Raw genomic sequence first — 19,452 nt, 5'->3', positions numbered from 1 at the left:
CCCCTCCCCTCTGCAGAGTCTCCTCAGTCCATGGTAAAGCAAGTATAGAATGCAAAACTGTCTGGGAAGTGGGAGGGTCAGCATGGCTAATTCATCTGCTACCTATGGAAAACACCGTTTACGGAAAGCAAACTTGCTCTTTTCACATAGATAAGCAGCTGAATTAGCCATGCTGTCTGGGAGTCCCCAGCTAGCAACTTGAGCTGCGCTTATTATTTTTCTGTTATTTGTATGCTCAAGTTGCAAAAAATGTAGTGTGGACAATCCTTTGGAATATGAAAAAACAGTTAGGAGGTGCCCTCTTGTAAAATCTGTTTGCCCATGGATGCATCTGTTGAAGCAAGCTTATCCAAACAGTAATGAGTGGTGAATGTATGAAGTGACAACCAAGTCGCAGCTTTGCAAACGTCTAATATCGGTACGTCACGTAGGTGGGCAATAGAGACCGCCATTGCTCTTACTTGATGAGCTTTAGGCGTAGATGATATGGTTTTCGAACAGCGTTGGTAACAGAATTGAATGCAATTTGTAATCCAGGATGACAAAATTCATTTTGTGACTGGTAAGCCAGGTCTGTTTGGATTAAAGGAGAGGAAAAGTTGAGAAGGTCTGGAAGAAGAGGTCGTGTGTTGCTTATAGTATGCCAGTGCTCGTTTGCAATCTAACGTATGTAGTCTACGTTGAGACGCATCAGTATGAGGACTTGGATGAAAGGTTGGTAGAATTATGGATTGATTGAGATGGAAAGACGAAACTACCTTTAGAAGGAAAGTATGATATGGACGTAAAAACAACCTTATCATGGTAGAAAACCAGATATGGAGAGTAGTGAACAAGGGCTTGCAGTCGCTGATTCTTCTAGCTGAAGTAAGCGCCACTAGAAAAAGGACCTTCCATGACAGGTACCTTGTGTAAGTGTGTCCAGTGGTTCAAAAGGAGGCAACATTAGTTGTTCTAGAACAAGGTTTAAGTCCCACAGCACTGGGGTTTGCATACCGGTGGGCATAGTCGTAATACTCCTTTCATAAATCTGGAGATGAGAGGATGAGTGGAAATCGGTGCATCATTGTGTAGTGAATGAAAAGCCGCTATTGCACTAAGGTGAATTCTGAGGGAAGCAAGAGCTAAACCTTTCTGGTAAAGTGTATGAAGATAAGATAGTAATGTTTCTGCCGGACAGTTGAATGGGTCAATGTCCAAGTCTGAGCACCATGAGGTATATATAGTTGAACCATTTTCTTCTGTAGTTTTGTCTGGTCGAAGGTTTTCTAGAGGAAAGTAGAACATCTTCTAATTGAGGCGAGAGGTTTAAGTTTTGAAATAGCATCCTTTCAACCTCCACGCCTTGAGGTTGAGAGAGGAGTGGAGCGGATGTAGAAGTGTGCCCATGTCTTGTGTGAGTAGACTAGGGTTGACTCCCAGTGGTATTGGATTGTTCACTGAGTCTGATTAGGTATGCGTACCATGGTTGTCTAGGCCATGCCAGAGCTATCGAGATGAGATTTACTTTGTACCTGATACATTTCTGCATTGTGCGTGAAATCAAAGGTATTGGAGGGAACATGTAAAGGAGGTGTAGAGACCAGTCCATGAGGAATACGTCTTGGTTTAGTCTCTCGTGGCTGGGATAAATTGAACAAAACTGTGGCACTTTGCGATTGTGTTCTGTGGCAAACAAATCGATGTGAGGCCACCCCCATGTGTGGAAGATCCTTAGTGGTACACTGTTTTTAAGTTCCCATTCATGGGGATGAAAGATCCTGCTGAGTTTGTCTGCTCTGGTATTGTCTATGCCTGGTATGTCGCCTGAAGTATAATGGAGTTGGTTGTTGCCCACTCCCAAATGGATACCACCTCTTTGCAGTGTCCAAGAACCGGACCCTCCTTTGTTTATATAGAACATTGCCACTTGGTTGTCCATATGTATCATTACCGTTTTTCCTTGTAGTTGCAGACAGAAGGCTTGAAGAGCATTCCAGATGGCTTGGCGTTCTAAGAGGTTTATTTGTTGTGCTTTCTCCCAGGCATTCCAGAGGCCTTGAGTTTGAAGGCTGATTAGATGAGCTCCCCAGCCCTTTGGAGAGGCATCTGTGGTGAGTATGATCTGATGCACTGGAGGTCATAGAGGAGCTCCTATGGTGAGGGCTGTTGAGTGCAGCCACCAATCCAAATCCAGTTTCATGTTCATCACTGAAATCGGAGTGGAGAGGCGGTCGGAAAATTGTTTCCATTGGGCCTTTAACCCCCCATTGCAGACATCTCATATGTAGATGAGTGTATGGGACTACATATATAGACGCCGCCATATGGCCAAGTATTGTTAGGATTTGACAGGCCGGAGTGTGGTTTAAGTGACTCAGAGTCTGAGCTAGAGTCTTCAGAGCTATAGCTCTTTGTTGGGGAAGAAAAGCCTTGTCTTGGAAAGTGTCGATAGTGGTCCCTAAGAACTGCAATACTTGAGTGGGATGCAGATTGGACTTTTCGTAATTGACTAGTAGACCCAATGAGTCCAAACATTGGAGAGCCGTAAGGAGATTGTTCTGTAGAATGGAGGGGCTGGGTGCTACCAGTAGCCAGTCGTCCAGGTACAGAAATATTTGGATACCCTGGCAATGTAGATGAGCCAGGTATCCAATGCCCCCAGGCATTTTGGAAAATCCCTGGGGGCCGATGAAAGACCAAATGGAAGAACCTTGTTCTGGAAGTGTTGATTCATTACTGTGAAGTGAAGGTACTGCCAGGAGGCCTTGTGTATTGGTATATGGGAATAAGCATCCTTGAGATCAATGGAACACATCCAGTCCTTGGGATGGATGAAGGGTAGGATGGATTTGAGAGAAGTCATCTTGAACTTCTCCGTCTTCAGATGTTTGTTGAGTGCCCTGAGATCTAGGATAGGTCAGAATCCTCCTGGAATGAGGAAGTATGGGGAATAGAAACCTGTTTGGTGTTGAGAAACAGGTAGTTCTTGTATGCAATGTTGTTGCAGGAAGTTGTTGATATCCAGGTGTAAAAGTTGTGAATGCATGTTTTGTTCTCTTTTGGATGCTAAATGTGGTATTACTGGGAAGGTTTGGAAGTTTAACGCATATCCGTTTTTTATAATGCTTAATACCCAGCTGTCGGTTGTTACGTTGGTCCAGGCAGATAAGAATTGAGTCAATCTGCCTCCGACTAAGAGAGGTAGCGGTGGTATCTGATGGTCTAAAAACTTTGGGAAGTTTTAGGTTGGGACTGTTCTTGAGGTCTTTAGCTTGCCTTGGAGGTCTTTGATGTTGACGAGAGGTCTGGGTTTACGTCATTTGAGGGCATAGAGAATAAGGCCGAGAAGGCGGGTAAGGCCTAAAAGGGCGTCTTTGTTATTGTGGTCGTCGATAGGATGGATAGTAACCTCTGTAGTAAGAGAAAGAGGGTGGAGTAGTCAGAGACTGTACCGCTAGCTTTTGCTCCTTTAATTGTGCTACTATGTCTTTAAAATGATCTCCAAATAAATCGTCATAGACACGGAAGATTTGCTAGTTTTTCTTGCTCATCTTCGCAAATAGCACTTGCTCGAAGCCATGGTAGTCTTCTGGCTGCAATAGCATTCGTGGTAGACTTTGCAGAAGTCTCGAACCCTTCATACACTATGCGGATGAGGTGACTCATTCCCTCCTCCATATTATGGAACTCCTCCAGTAGTTGCTTGTCCGGTACTGCTTCTTGCAGTTTTGGCTTTAGGGCTTGTAAACATTCAAACAGATATTGCGTTATGTTGCTGTATTCTGGCATTGAACATTCCAGACTGAAATGCCCGTTTTACAAAATCATCCATATACTTATCTCAGCCGGGAGGGCGTGTTGGAATGAAGCCATGATTTGTGTGCTTTTTGCATTGCGGATTCCACTACCACTGATGCATGTGGCAGTTGTAAATGAGAATAGGATGATTTGCGCAACCTGTATTTTAATTCAGATTTTCTAGAGGTAGCTGGTCACGTGAGGGGTGTTCCCACGCCCTTTTCATGAAGGTGTCAAGTACCTCATGTGAAGGTAACGCTACCGGCTCTGCTGGCGTTTCGAAAACTAAGTAGTCCTAGGGCATCTGCCCTAGGATCCGGTTACTTTCTGATTTCTATATTAAGGGTCTCAACCACCTTTTCCAGGAACTTTGAATATGTTAAGTTCTTGGGTGGTGAAATCGGCTCTGGCTAGTCTTCTGGCGGGTCAGACAGGTATCCCGTAGAAGAACCAGGAGAGGATGTTATTGGCGAAGTGTCTGGTGGTGGTGGGAAAGGTAAGGTTGGTTCTGTCCCGGAATAGGGCTTCCCATGGGCGACCGGGGTTCCTGCGATGGTGGTTGTTCATCAGGCTGTTCCGAATCTGCCATGGAAGCTAAAAATTTCGCCAAGATCAGAGAAATTTGGACATCACTTGAGATGCCAGAACTTGCTGAGGCTGTCTAACTGGCATAGTGTCCGCAGGGCCGGGAAAAGGATGCTCCGCAGGTCTTTGTGTCTCATCTAAAGACTTGCGTGGTCGTTTTGGTAATGGCTCCTCTTGTTCAGAATGTAGAGATGGTGAAGAGGGGCCAGGAGGAGATCTACTTGGGTCATCATCCACTATGAGTAGTGGAGATGGTTCTCTCCTTTTCTTATGTCCTGAGACATGTTTTTTAGGTGGCTTTATACTGCGTGGATGGAGCAGAGTCTGAATGCTTTTTGCGATGCACCTGCTCCATAATGCGTCGGTGTGTTGAGATGGAGTGGTCTGACTTAGCTGTGCCGGGTGCGATGCATCCGTGTTTATGCGTCACGCCGGGTGCTTCGAAGTGTTGATGTGAGTGCGTTGATGCGCCGGTCCCGGTTGATGCATCCACTCCGGTTGACGCACTTGATTGTTTCGGCGCACTTGATGCGTCGCCAGCTCCAGTTATCACCTTTCTGGTCGGCGCCGAATGTCCCATAGACGCTGCTTGCGGCCGCGACGACTCCTTCGGCGCATGCTGCAGCCCTGGGGAAGATTTTGTCGACTCCTCCGAGGGGGCATAAGAGCCTACTGCTTGTTTTCTCAATTCTTCGATTTTTGCTGCCCTCTGACATTGTGCTCTGGGGAACATCCGTCCGCAGTCAGTACAAGTGCTTTGATCATGCTGGGGCCCCAGACATAAATAACATAATACATGTCTGTCAGTGACCGACATGATTTTTCCCACAAGAACAAAATTTAAAGCCTGGACAAGGCATTATGTGGAGCAATTCGAAGAATTCTGTGGAAGTAGTTAAGACTAACTACTAAGAAGGGGTTTAGCCTTCAGAAACTTCTTTAGAATTAAACTTTTCTCTTCAGAAAAAAGCTCGAGGTTACCGAGAGTTCTGCGTGCTGTCAGGCTCGTGGAAAAAAACGGATTGAGGAGACTCTGCAGAGGGGAGGGCGAGATGTCAAGCAGGCACACTACAAGACTTGGAACTTTACGAGCTCCGCCACCTACAGGACGGGAGGACATCCCAGACAGCATGGCTAATTCAGCTGTTTATCTACGTGAAAAAACATGTTGCACGGGCAGGTGATAAATTACCCCACTGGTGTTACAGGAAGATATATGTCACACTTTAAAATTGACCACAGGAGAATCTGACCTTTGACTGATTAAAGCAAAGGAAAAGATTTGGAGGGGTTTCAGATACTAATCATTATAGGGACTTTAGTCAGACTAAGACCCTTCTCTTCTTTCTCCTGAACAATATTAAACACTCATTAGAACTGAGAACTCAAGGAGAAATTAAGGACAGTTCCTTCCTGTGAGAGACATACTGTATGGCAGCACCATCCCCTTCTTTAAGGGGCAATCCATCTTAATTGCCACACTCCAACAGAACTGAGAGAGGGTAGGGGAATAATAGAACTGGGGGATATCCAATGGGCATGGAGGACTTCCCATCCTTCACCTCATCTTCTTCCTTCCTTGCTCCCTTCCTACTTGAACCCCTGAAGTCCTCTTCTGAAGGGAACGAGACACAGCAGAGTGCGCCACAGAAAAACAAGATGTAACACTTTAAAAATTCTGTTGAATTTGAAGCTAGGCAGAGGAATAAGCTGCCTCAAACAAGGTCACATTTGCTGTTCTTTTAAAACCTGCAGCAAATGTGGCCCCAATGGTTTAGCTGCAGCTTCCAGCACCATAGAAAACAAAGAGATTCAGGCTCTGACACCAAATGCAGTGGCTCCAACATGTCTGCTGTTCCCGCTGAAGCAGGAAGCAACAAGTAGGAACTGGCTGACAAGACAACTCCAGCAATGCGGTCCCCTCTGGGACAGCCAAATTGCCCTAACCACCTTCTCCCATCCGCAGTGCAATTCTCCTCCTGGCACTCACAGAGAGACTCCACATACAACACAGATGCAATTTTCTTACTGTTTCAGAGGAGATGCCATAGTGTCTCCCTTCCCTTGATGCTTTGTTGCTAACCGAGGTGGGGAAAAGGCCAAAGTCTCCCTTACTCACTCCCAGAGTTCAGATGGAGATCTGCCTGTACCTGACAGCTCTGAAGCTGATTTCCTCTATGTATCTTTGCCTTTATTTTTTTTTTTAGCAACTTTAACAAGTGACTGCTAGATTAGAAAAGATAAAGTAATTCCCCCTTTGCCTTTTTTTAAAGGGTTGAGGACCCACAGAAAGGATAGCTGAGAAGGGGGGGGGGGAAGCTCACTATAAACTAAGTCTGAAACCCAGTCCAGAAAACTGGAAGCCCCTTGGTCTAGAGTGGTGCAGAGAGAGAGAGAGAGAGAGAGAGAGAGAGAACGAGAACACAGGACTTTCACCTCAAGAGCTGTCCATTCACTATTAAAGTTTTTTTACCTCAGCTTATTATATGGGATGCTCACCTACCATCTGCTGGAGACACAAAATAATGGCAAGCTGAGGTCAGCTTGGGAGCCTTAAGGAGTGACAGACCAATGAATTTTAAAAGCTGCAGAAATGCTCACATCTCCACCAGCACGCACATCTCACTTGAATTGAAAAGGGGAAGGAGTATGGGCATTTTGGGGCAGAGCCAAGAGATGTGTGCATAAATATTTACTCGGCTGAGTATGTGCCCGTCAAGTGCCGCGTAAGTTTACTTCTGCCATGGAGGAGGTGTACGTTAAAAAAAAAAAAAAAAAACTAGCCGTCCATGAGGAGTTTTAAGAGTCTGGGGTAACTGGGCAAGAGTGCAGACTATTAAACTAGGGGGATTGGAGAACCTAGCTCTTAATTGGGCAAACTGGTGAAACGGACAATGGTGTGGGCGTGCGCCCCTCTTTAAAATCCGACTTGTATAGTAGAAGTGGGATTTGTGCGCCTATTTAAAATTGGGCGCACATGTGCACACATCCAGGCTATTTTATAACATGAGCGCAATAAGACAAACCTTCCAGTGTCACTGAAACATGTTGAAAAGAAGCCTAGAAGGAAATATCACTGGACAAGGAGAAATTTTTTTTGAAATAGGGATAAAAAGGGAGTGTTATTTTTGTAAAGAAAGAGGAAGCAGGTTGAAGGATTCTAACATAGTAGAAGGGTTCTACTAAGGGGGGTGACATTTTCCGTTATATTTTTTTATCAGTGCAAGTGGCTGGGTTTAAAGTATGTAGCATTGTACTGTATTGCTGTTTAGAGTAATGTAACAGAATTAGGATATGTGGATTTTCTTGTATTTGTATTAAATTGACCATATTTATGATTTTACAGATGTATGTTCACTGCTTTAGGTTAATAAAGATAAGGTAATTTACAAATATAAACAAATAAATGCTGTATTATGTTTTCATGTTGTATCCAGCTACAAGTTGTCTTGTGAATTAGCCAGCAATAAATACACTAAATTTATGGCAGTTTTTAGCATCCTGTAAATACTCATATCTAAATTAACTCACTGACTCCATTATTCATAAAACGTGGAACACTGTCTGCTAAATTAGACATTTGATCAGTTACAGAAAAAGCAAAATCGCCCCGGCTGAGAAATTCTGAAGCAAATCATGCAAATAACTGGAGAAAAAAATTGGCAGAATTTATTGGGATTGTACTGGCAGCGTTTTGCAAGACACCAAAAGGATTCTGTTAATTCTAGAGCAGACTTTTTTGCAGTGTAGTATGTCACTTGAACAGACATTAATGAAACGAGAGATATATACTTTCAAACCTCAACTATTCTGATCTACTCAACCAAGTGATATCCTACTTTCTCTGCAGGATGAGAATACTGCAAACACATGAAGCTTGGAATGCATTCCCCTACTTTAATGTGACTAAGAGCCATGTCTATAAACTTCGCTCTTTACAGATATTTCTGTCATACAAAGCTTTGACAACAAAAGCAGAGCAAGTCAAGCTAATTTTCTGCTTTTGTATGACTTAGTTGTTAAAAATAGTTTACCTGTTCTTTAGGTTCATCTGGGAACTACCCGGTTGCTTAATGTCATCCCCATATGTAGACCAAGGTGCATAGAAAAGAGAAGTCTCTGCAGAACTTGAATATTCAGGAGTTGTAGAAAGAGAGGAACCATAGGTCTGACGTAGCTCCAAACTGTCTTCATTCTGAATTTTACACCCATAAAATGTCAGTTGATTAAAGGATCTATCAGGTCATGGTACCACCAACCAATCCCAGGCCATCCCACAATGAATAAACTAATCTGCAACTGAGAACATCATACCTTATTGGAATGTACTATACAAAAATTAATGCAAACAAGTTTGGCAGAATCAGCTATCCAACCATTCGTTCCAATATAGTATAGCAGGTATGATAATCTAGACTTAATACATGTTATGTACAGAATAAATACATTTCATCCATATGCACGAGTCAGAAAATAAAGGCAGCAACAACCATTACAATACAAATTGCAATGTTATTTTTAAAAATTAAAACAAAATTAACAGGGATGCAGTTCTTTAGACTCCTATCCTTTCTTTAAAAGTCATCAAAATGTGTTCAGTAATCCATTTACAGAAAAAAAAATAAAAGCAAGCTTTTACCTGTGCTTTATAGCAACCATAGAATGAACTGGAGCCTGTCATCATAACATTGTTAAAAACATCAGTTAGTCTTCCACTTGTGTCAGCACTATTCCAACAGCGATTGGTACCTCTGTATACAGTTTTAGGCTGTGCAAGATAGTAAATCATGAAAAATAAAACACACACACGCTGTGAATAGTATTAGTAACATTATTACAGCACTGTTTTCTGCATTAACGTTTACTATGAAGAGCTTGATCCACTCATCTTTTAAGGCCTCTGGAATTAAAGGATAACATAGTAAACTATATAATTAGAAAAACTGCCTTCTAAAGTCTACAATTCTGGAACTATGCTTTAATTCCTCTTTTAGCATTTATTTCTGCAGTTTCCAAGTTTATTTTCACAGCATTGACCAGTATCATTTTAAGTCTCAGCGGATGCCTCTAATATCTTGCACTATCACCAGGATTCCTTGTTCATAAGTTCTGTGAAACTAAACATGCACAAAGATTTATACAAAAACATACTTTGATTCATTGCTGTCATCCTTAGAATTACTACCATTTAAGATTTTTAATTGTTAGAAAATGAGAAAATCTGTTTTATATGCATTTAACTCAATGGAAAATATGAGCAGAAAGGAATTCCTATAAAAACAAATCAATTCATAGGAGCCTGAAGACTTAACATTGTGCTCCCCAGTGATGTAATGTTTATAAAATGTACATCCTAAGCATGGATTTGAATCACATTAATCTCCTGCATAAGATACTTAAAAAGGCAGACTTTCCAAATGTGTGGAGCTTGTCAAAGATTGTTTCCTTTAGTCTTCTATGAGTTCTTTGGAAATAGTCCTTTTAAACTGTTATTATTTAAACTGGTCTCTAAGATACTACTCTAATCTTTTAGGTTGTCTTTGGTATAAATGAATACCTGCTTTATCAGTTTTTAAAGGACTGGTTGCTCTCCTTCCTTTGTATTAACCCCTACAACTTTAATATTGGGTTAAAAATGATTTTGTGACCAGTTCTTGGTAATCTTTGGAATCTCCTTCCACTATGGTGGAGATTCCTGCCTCAATAGTCTTAGATGTTTTGTATTAAACCAATCTTCCTTGGTCAGATTTGTGAGGCATCCCTTTTCTTCAAGTACTTTTAAGAAATTGTTGCTAACCCTTTAGAGTTCTTTCCAGGGCTTTAACTGCTCTTCCCACAAGGGATTACTTCCTTGGGCATTAATTTCCCCTTCTTTAAACGGTTTAAAACTAATCATTTTTCTTTGGGATTTTATCTTCTCTTTCCAGAGCCTTCTGGCGTTTTATCAGAATAATCTTTTTTTTTTCAGGGAGATAATGTTCTAATTTATCCTTCAATATTTTGGAATCAACTCTTCTCCTTTCTTCCTCCACCCCACCAGGAGGCGTTTATTCAAGCTCATTATTAAAACAAACCTTTCTTGGTAGTAGGCTCCCAAAAATATTAAGTCTTCACGCCCTGAATTCATGCTTTTTCTTTTAAATGCTTTACCTCCGTTTCTAATTGTTTCTAATCACAACCAGAAACAATATCCTTATACAAAACTCAAGCTGATGTTATTTCCATTTTTACCTCACATCCCTGTCAAATTTTTCCTCATTTCACAATAACAATAAAATACATTTCTTCCTCAGGTCGACGCCCTTACCTCCATTAGAAACTCTCTCTTTAAATTGTTTTAATTAGATTTAAATACAAATTTCACGCTCCCCACTTTCTGTTTTGCTGCATATGCTTCTTTCTTAAGTGAGAAATTAAAGTCTAATTTTTCGAGGTTTCGTATCGTCATTATTTATGGACCATGATTCTTCTGCCCGCATCCCCTTTCTTCTTGCTTCACCGCCCAAGCCCCGACTGAGAGAAGCGGCCGCGGTAGCCGTTACATTTCTTACCCGCGGCGAGGGGGCGCGCGAAGGGCTGGGCGCGAGGCGTCACGTGCGGAGGTGGGGTGAGCACGCGCCTCGCCTCCTCCGCCACCCCCTTCTGTTTTGCACACTCTTCTCTCTCACTCACTCACTCACTCACACGCTCTCCCGTTCTCTCTCTCACCGGATTGGCCAGCGATGGAAGGGTAAGGAAGATACGGGGCAATAGAAGTCCTCGGATTGGTCGGCTTCCCTTTGGGGGGAGGGAAATGCCAGCTACGACAGTTAGAGGAAGGGTGAAAGAACGTCCGCCGAGCTCGTGTTCAACCTCGTCGCTTCCCGCTCGAAATCTGAGTGGCGGTGTGGGCCGCGGCCGGAGCTGCAGCTGATTGGATGGCGTCCCGCGGAAGGTGGCGGACCCGACGAGAGCTCTGATTGGTCCGAGGGACCAAGGATTGTTTAAAAAAAGAGCCAAAATATATTTCTTTCTGGTCTCTCAGACTCGTGGAAGCAGTCTATGGGCAATAGCTCTATAATCGATTTCCTCCTTACGGGAACATGCATGTGAGAAGACAGGGAAAAAGGTTTGTGCATTTTTAGCTGCCCCTGAGTGACAGGACAGAAATAATGATTAACAAAAAATGTAAGGTAATACCTTTTTATTGGACTAATACTCTTTATCAGTTCAAAAGAGCAAATTATGACATTACTGGGAAATATAAAGTAGTGTGGTTGCAATAAATGAATGTGAAAAAGGCATTACAATGATGGAGGTAGGGAATTTGATTGGTAATCAGAAGATGACAGGCAAGATAATTTTATGGTTCATAATGTAATAGGAAACCTAAGTCTTTACTGAGTGCCTTTTTTGTCAGTTCCAAAGTGTCTGAACATTTTTACTTCAAAAGCCTTGCATTCCTGATCATAAGGGTCCTTGATGCAGTGACCTGGTTCCGAAAAGTCCACCCCCAGCAATTTGAATTCTGACCAAAGAAAAAAGTATCAGCTCTCGAAAGGTAGTCAAGAAATATATAGTTATGCACATCTACCAGCAGATGGAGATGGAGCAAATTAACTTCATAATATATATACCCCTGCAGTGACATCAGCCTGCCAGTATTCTCCGTCTCCAGCAGATGGTGGATGTGCATCTCCTTATTTTTTATAATTCTTTTCTTTATTGCATTTTCAAAAAAGCTTAACAGCAATTCTTACATTATACATGCATAAATCAAGTAAATTGAATATAACAGCAGAAAACATAAGAAACAATTTCAAATATAAAAGATTCTGCTATATTCAAGCCTTATAACTTGGAGGCCTGTTAAAGCTACATCTTACATTTTCAAATAACAATTTATCAAGGAAGCAGGAGCACTAATTATTATTATTGGCTCAAGGTTGGTGATACTTTGTTCTCTACCTTTGCTTGAGTTTTATCTGTCAAAAAAGTCTCCAAATGTGAAGGTTGTGAAAAAATAAATTTTTTCCCCCGATAATTAATGCAGCATTTACTGGGGTACTTTAAAAAGAAAGTAGCCCCCAGTTCCAATGCTGCATTTTTTAGGGCTAAAAACTTCCTTCTCCTAACCTGTGTTGGTTTAGAGACATCAGGAAAAATAAAAACCTTCTGTCCACAAAACAGTATGTCTTTATTTTTAAAGAATTTTTCCATAATCATCTCCTTATCTCTCTCTAAGGCAAAAGAAACGAACAGGGTTGTTCTCTTGGTTATTAAATCTATTGATTCCTCCAAGAAGGTAGATACACCTGGGGAGTCTTCTACCTCTCTCCCTGGTGCAGTATCTAATTGGCGTGGGAAATAAATTTTCGAGATAGCTGGAACCTCTTCACATACTAAAATTTCTCTTACATATTTCGAAAACATTTCTAAAGGTGACAATAATCTGGTGATAGGGAAGTTCACAATACGGAGATGTTTTATTCTCATAAAATTTTCCAAATTTTCCATATTTGCATGCAATATAACATTATCTACCGTGTGTAAATCTTCCATTTTTTTAACATTATCTACTTCTATAGATAAATTAGACATAGTTGTTTCAATTCCATTTAACTTCTTCCCCTGTTCTTGTATTAAGACCTTATTACAATTTACAGTTGCACCTAAAGATACATTCATCTTTTGCATGTTAGAGTCCAATTTGATCATCATCCTCCATATATCCCCCAACGTCACATTGTTTGTGTCAACGGTATCTAACCTTGCACTTTCAATGTTAAATACTGGAGAATCCTCACCCATACCCTGTCTGTCTAATTCAGACTGGGAGGTTTCTGCAACATTCAGCGATTGAGAAAAATTATCCAAATCACTTACTCTTGCTTGATCTTGTAAATTGGTTTCTCCTCCTGATGTTCCGGGTGGGGGTTGTAGAGGTGTTGGGCCTGTGCCGGGACTCAGCAAGGCCTCATAAGAGTCTCTAGTGCAGTCCCTTTGTGGCGAAATCCTACGTACGTGGGCATCCATCGGTCCTAATCCATGTGAGGCTGGAGACGAGGTGACGAATTTCGCCTTCCTTTTACGCCCCATAAAACCTAATAATTCTCAAAAACAATCCTAGTCGATCTAAGTCGCGCACACCCCTTGGACATGCGCGGCTTAGATGCTGCGCCGGCGGCTATGGTGCGCCACTGTCTCGCGGGCTTTTCAGCTCGTGGTCTCCGGCCGATGATGTCAGGGGGCAGGAGTCCCGCAGGTGCAGGCGATCTCCACTCCTCACCGCTCCACTGTGCCGGGCAGGCTAGGTCGGCTCCCTCCTTCCTCGCAGGTCAGGCCCCGAACTCCACTCTGTCCTGCGGGCTTTTCAGCTCGCGGTCTCCGGCCGATGACGTCAGGGGGCAGGAGTCCCGCAGGTGCAGGCGATCTCCACTCCTCACCGCTCCACTGTGCCAGGCAGGCTAGGTCGGCTCCCTCCTTCCTCGCAGGTCAGGCCCCCCTCCTTATTTATTTATCATTATTTATTTAATAATTTTTATATATCGACTTTTCATGCAAGCATATCAAATCGGTTTACAGTAGTTAGCAAATATTCATTTAAAAATATTTGCATTTCCAAAGAAGAAAGGAAGTATACATAGTTTCATAATGTAAATAATTAAATAGTAAACTAAAATAGTAGGCTAAGTAATCATAAAATTTAAACAGAGAGGCAGTATAGCAAAAGTAGAGCTAATAAAATCAAAATATATACATTACCTTGGTATAAAATCAGAAGTGTGAAATCATTATGTTAACAGCTCTTGGAAGGCTTGTTTGAAAAGCCAAGTTTTATTCCCCTTTTTAAATAATTTGATGTCTGCTTCTAATCGTAATTCCTGTGGAATAGAGTAGCATAGTTTGGGCCCAGCAATGGAGATAGTTCTTTCTCTTACATTATTTAGATGTGCAATTTTGGGGGAAGGGATTGGCAATATCCCTGTTCCGGTTGATCTAGTAATTCTTGAAGGGATGTGGAAGTGAAGTGATGAAGTTAGCCATTCATTGTTTTCATTGTAGAGGATTTTGTGTATTAGGGACAAGATTTTATGCTGGGCCCTGTATTTGACCGGTAGCCAATGAAGTTCTTTTAATATTGGGGTGATATGTTCGGTTCTTCTAGTACCTGTCAAGAGTCTAGCTGCAGAGTTCTGCAGAAGTTGCAATGGTCTTGTGATATTTGCGGGTAGTCCTAAAAATAGTGAATTGCAGTAGTCTAATCTTGATAAGACAAGTGCTTGTAAACCAGTTCTAAAATCTTTTGGGAATAGGAGGGGTTTTAATCTTTTGAGGATATTTAATTTGAAGTAACCATTGCTTATGATTTTTCTAATGCAGGATTTCATAGAGAATTCGGAATCTATAAGAATCCCTAGATCTCGTACTTCTAGGGAGATGGGGTAATTTTTGGCCGCTTCTTGAATTTCAAGCTTTGTCTTGCTTAATGTAGGTGAGATGAATAGGATTTCAGTTTTTTTAGTATTTAGGGAAAGATTCATTTGGGTTAATACTTTTTCAATGGCGGACTGGTATATATATTTATTTATTTATTTATAGAGTTTTATATACCGTCATTCGGTTTCGCCATCACAACGGTTTACAAAGTTTCGATATTTAACAGTGTCCAAAAGATTCATGCGATTGTTAGCATAGATATTGTAGTCTTTATAGACGTAGTTCGGATGCCAATTATTTGTTCTATTAAGTGCTTGCATTGGTTCCACATGTTTGCATAGTTCCGATAGAGGGAAGTAATGTCTGAGAGTCATTGGGTCTTTTGGTAGGCTTTGGTGAACATCCAGGTTTTTAGTTCTTTTTTGAAGGTTTTTAGATTTTGCTGTGTTCTAAGTTTGGTTGGGAAGGTGTTCCAGAGTTTGGGACTTCCTAGGGATATAGCTCTCTTCTGAGTTGAGCTAAGTTGTTTGGAGCTAGTAGATGGAATCTTTAATAGACCTTTGTTAGCTGAGCGGAGGTTTCGGTTTGGAGAGTGTAGTTTTATAGATGTACTTAGCCAGTTTTTTTGTTTTTTGTATATTATTTTGTGTAATATGGATAGTATTTTGTAGTCTATCCTGAATTTTATTGGGAGCCAGTGTAGTGATATAAGTGTTGGAGTAATGTGGTTGTGTTTTTTAGTTCCAGTGAGGATTCTGACGGCTGTATTTTGGAGGATTTGTAGTGGTCGGATGGTGGTGAGAGGTAAGTTGAATATATCCAAGAGCTTAAGAGTTTGGTCAATAGATTTTTGGATTGGTATTAAAATCTGAACGTCGTCAGCATAGAAAAATGTGTTAGACCGAGACCTGATAGAATTCTGCATAATGGGAGCATATAGATATTAAAAAGTGTTGAGGATAGAGAGGATCCCTGGGGTACTCCATAGATGAGATCGATAGGATGTGATTCGTTATCAAGAAATTTTACTTATATAGAAACATAGAAGTGACGGCAGAAGAAGACCAAACGGCCCATCCAGTCTGCCCAGCAAGCTTTCACACCTATTTGTATTCATACTTATCTGTTACTCTGACCGCTGAGGTCAGGGCCCTTATTGGTAACTTTTTGGTTCCAATTCCCTTCCACCCCCACCATCGATGCAGACAGCAGTGCTGGAGCTACATCTAAGTGAAGTATCTAGCTAATTGGTTTGGGGTAGTAACCGCCGTAATAAGCAAGCTACACCCGTTTGTTTACCCTGCCTGTGCAATTCAGTCCTTGTTGGTTGTCTGAATATAAATCCTCTTTACTTCATTCCCCCCTGTTGTTGAAGCAGTGAGCTGCGCTGGATATGTATTCCAAGTGAAGTATCATGCTTAATTGATTCGAGGTAGTAGCCGCCGTAACAAGCAAGCTACACCCATGCTTATTTGTTTACCCAGACTAATTAATTCATTACTTTTTGGTTGATGCTGAATATAAATCATCTTTTCTTCATTTTCCCTGCCGTTGAAGCAGAGAGCTATGCTGGATGTGCATTGAAAGTGAAGTATCAGGCTTATTTGGTTTGGGGTAGTAACCGCCATAACAAGCAAGCTACTCCCCTGCTTTTTTGTGGATGCAAATCCTTTTTTCCACATTTCCTCTTGCCGTTGAAGCATAGAGCAATGTTGGAGTCGCATTAACTATGTGTATGTTTATTGAATAAGGATATTAATCTCCAGGTAGTAGCTGTTATTCCCGCAAGCAAGCCACCCCCTTGCCTTGTCTCTTCATTCACATCCTCTAGACTTTATGGATCCACAGTGTTTATTTATTTATTTATTTATTTATTCATTCAGCTTTATATACCGGCTTTCAAATTAATTTCAAGGCGGTTTACATTGATTGAATTTGCAGTAGCAGCATTCAAAACACATATATGCTAAACATATCATTATACATATTACATCACCAAAACATTAAATTAAGACTAAAACCATTTTAAATACAATAATAAGTAAAATCCAACCATTTCTTCTCCTTCCTCCTCAATTCAACCCTTCTTCCCATCTTCTATCCCATCTAACCCCTCCCTCTTAACCCTTCCTCCCCTAGTTCCCCTTATTCTATCTCATCAGCTAAACAGCTGTGGTAGGAGGGGTCAATTATTTAGAGTAAAAGCCTGCTCGAATAACCAGGTTTTTATCTGCTTCCTGAAGCTATTGATGTTCTCCTCTGTCCGAATTTCAACAGGTAAAGAATTCCACATCTTTGGTCCTGCCAAAGACAAGGACCTCTCCCTCACTGAGCTAAGATGGGCCAGTTTGGGTGATGGTATGGTCAACAGGGCCTGACCAAGTGATCTCAGATTCCGTGCTGGAACATGAATGCGTAATGAGGCATTTAGCCATTCAGAATTCCTGCCATAAATGGCTTTATGAATTAAAGTTAGACACTTGTATTGGATACGGGACTGAACCGGCAACCAATGTAATCCCATCAGTACCGGAGAAACATGATCGAACTTTTTTGCATCAGTTAGAAGTCGTGCCGCGGCGTTCTGCAACAGTTGCAGCGGGCGGATAGTCGATAATGGCAGACCCAGCCATAGGGCATTACAGTAATCCCCTTTGAAATCCTTCACAGTTTTGGTCTTCACCACTTCCTCCGGAAGGGCATTCCAGGCATCCACCACCCTCTCTGTGAAGAAATACTTCCTGACATTGGTTCTGAGTCTTCCTCCCTGGAGTTTTAAATCGTGACCCCTGGTTTTGCTGATTTTTTTGCAACGGAAAAGGTTTGTCGTTGTCTTTGGATCATTAAAACCTTTCAAGTATCTGAAAGTTTGAATCATATCACCCCTGCTCCTCCTTTCCTTCAGGGTGTACATATTTAGATTCTTCAATCTCTCCTCATAAGTCATTTGATGAAGACCCTCCACCTTTTTGAAGGTTCTATTTTTTAGGTAAGAGTTAAACAATTTGAGCGCGGAGTCTTTAATGCCTATTTCGTTTAGTCTATCAAGGAGGATTTTATGATTAACTGTGTCAAAGTTTGCTGAAATGTCTAGCAAGATCAGGAAGTAAGATTGGCTGTTATTGGTTCCTCTTAGGATGATATCTTGTAGTGAAGTTAAAAGGGTCTCTGTACTAAAATATTTTCTAAATCCATGTTGTGCTGGATACAGGGTACTATGTTTTTCAAGATAATCTGTTAGTTGATTGTTAATTACTTTCTCAAGAATTTTTGATATACAAGGTAAATTAGAAATGGGTCTTAGGTTTGAAAGATCAGATGAATTGGCTTGTGTTTTTTTTTGTGATTGGTTTTACTATTGCGGATTTCAAAATGTGTGGGACATTAGCTTTGGTTACGGACAGGTTAATTATATCAGCAATAGGTTTAGAGACTATATTGGTGATTGTTTTTAATAGTTTTGTTGAAAAATGGTCAACTGGGTGGGCAGCTGGGTTCATTTTTTTAATTATACCTTCAATTTCTAGGGATGAAACTGTGTCGAAAGAGGTTAAATGGTCCTTAGGGTTACTTGGTAGTACAATTTGGTTAGAATTCTGGGGAGCTATGTTTTATATTATGTTTAAAGTTTTTTCCTTAAAATATTGAGCAATTGTATTGCAATTAAAAGAATTGTTTGATGTGGGAGTTTCAATTGGACTGGTCAGGTCTTTTACATATGAGAACAGAACTCTAGGGTTATATTGAAATTTATTTATTTTGTTAGAATAAAATTCTTTTTTTGCTTTATTGGTGGATTAATTGTATTTATGTAATAGTTAATGTTTCAGTGGACGGAGAAGCTCTCCAATGTCTCTCAGCTTTTCTCAGTGTTGTTTTAAATATTCTTAATTCATTGTTGTAGCATGGGGTGTAGTGTTTTTTGTTAATGGAAATATCTCTTTTAATAAGTGGGAAGCAATTATCAGCTATTTTTTTTGTTAAAGAGAACCATGAGTTGATTGCGTTATCACTGTTTGATGTATCTACCGTATTTTTCGCTCCATAAGACGTACTTTTTTTCCCCCAAAAGTGGGGGGGAAATGTCTGTGCGTCTTATAGAGCGAATATAAAAAAAAATTAAAAATCTAACTACAACCCCCCACCCTCCTGACCCCCCCCCCCAAGACTTGCCAAAAGTCCCTGGTGGTCCAGCGGGGGTCCAGCAGGGGTCCTGGAACAATCTCCTGCACTTGGGCCGTCGGCTGCCAGTAATCAAAATGGCGCCGACGGCCCTTTGCTCTTACTATGTCACAGGGGCTGACCAATGGCACCGGCAGCCCCTGTGACATAGTAAGGGCAAAGGGCTGTCGGTGCCATTTTGATTACTGGCAGCCGACGGCCCACGTGCAGGAGATCGCTCCCGGACCCCTGCTGGACCACCAGGGACTTTTGGCAGGTCTTGGGGGGGTCAGGAGGGTGGGGGTTGTTAATTAATTTAAAGGGTTGGGATTGTGGTTTTTTTTTGGGGGGGGGGTTCCCACAGAAAGAGAAAGATAAAAGTTTTCTGATCTGGGGAGTGGACCGAAATGGCTCTCCCCAGACCCAAAAACAAAAAGGGGACAAAGACGAACAGACGCCCGGGGATAGAGCCAGTTTAGCACACAAAATTTTTTTTTTTATTTTCCC

The 19,452-nt window shown here is 41.4% G+C and overlaps 2 protein-coding genes across 5 annotated transcripts in view; one reads left to right on the top strand and one right to left on the bottom strand.

Annotated features, from left to right (window-relative positions):
• Window positions 1-10,985, bottom strand: part of MEIOC (meiosis specific with coiled-coil domain) — a 300,156-nt gene extending 289,171 nt beyond the window's left edge. For all 3 annotated transcript variants that reach the window (XM_029573470.1, XM_029573471.1, XM_029573472.1), the window contains exons 1-3: window positions 10,673-10,985; window positions 9,005-9,133; window positions 8,400-8,560 (exon numbers count right to left, since the gene is read on the bottom strand). In XM_029573470.1, the coding sequence (XP_029429330.1) occupies window positions 8,400-8,560; window positions 9,005-9,133; window positions 10,673-10,678 (296 nt within the window). In that variant the 5' untranslated portion in view covers window positions 10,679-10,985. The remainder of the gene's footprint in view (window positions 1-8,399; window positions 8,561-9,004; window positions 9,134-10,672) is intronic.
• A 38-nt stretch (window positions 10,986-11,023) lies between these two features.
• Window positions 11,024-19,452, top strand: part of LOC115074212 (small ubiquitin-related modifier 1-like) — a 70,652-nt gene continuing 62,223 nt past the window's right edge. Inside the window, exon 1 of one of the 2 annotated variants that reach the window (XM_029573487.1) lies at window positions 11,024-11,095. The gene's annotated coding sequence lies outside the window, so the exon portion shown is untranslated. Of the gene's footprint in view, window positions 11,096-11,207; window positions 11,474-19,452 lie in introns of those variants that run through there. The other variant, XM_029573486.1, reaches the window with a different exon arrangement.

Source organism: Rhinatrema bivittatum, chromosome 12 (genome assembly GCF_901001135.1).
Source record: "Rhinatrema bivittatum chromosome 12, aRhiBiv1.1, whole genome shotgun sequence".
Classification (NCBI taxonomy): domain Eukaryota; kingdom Metazoa; phylum Chordata; class Amphibia; order Gymnophiona; family Rhinatrematidae; genus Rhinatrema; species Rhinatrema bivittatum.
Note: the sequence above shows the minus strand (reverse complement) of the source record. Positions and strands in the feature narration are given on the sequence as shown.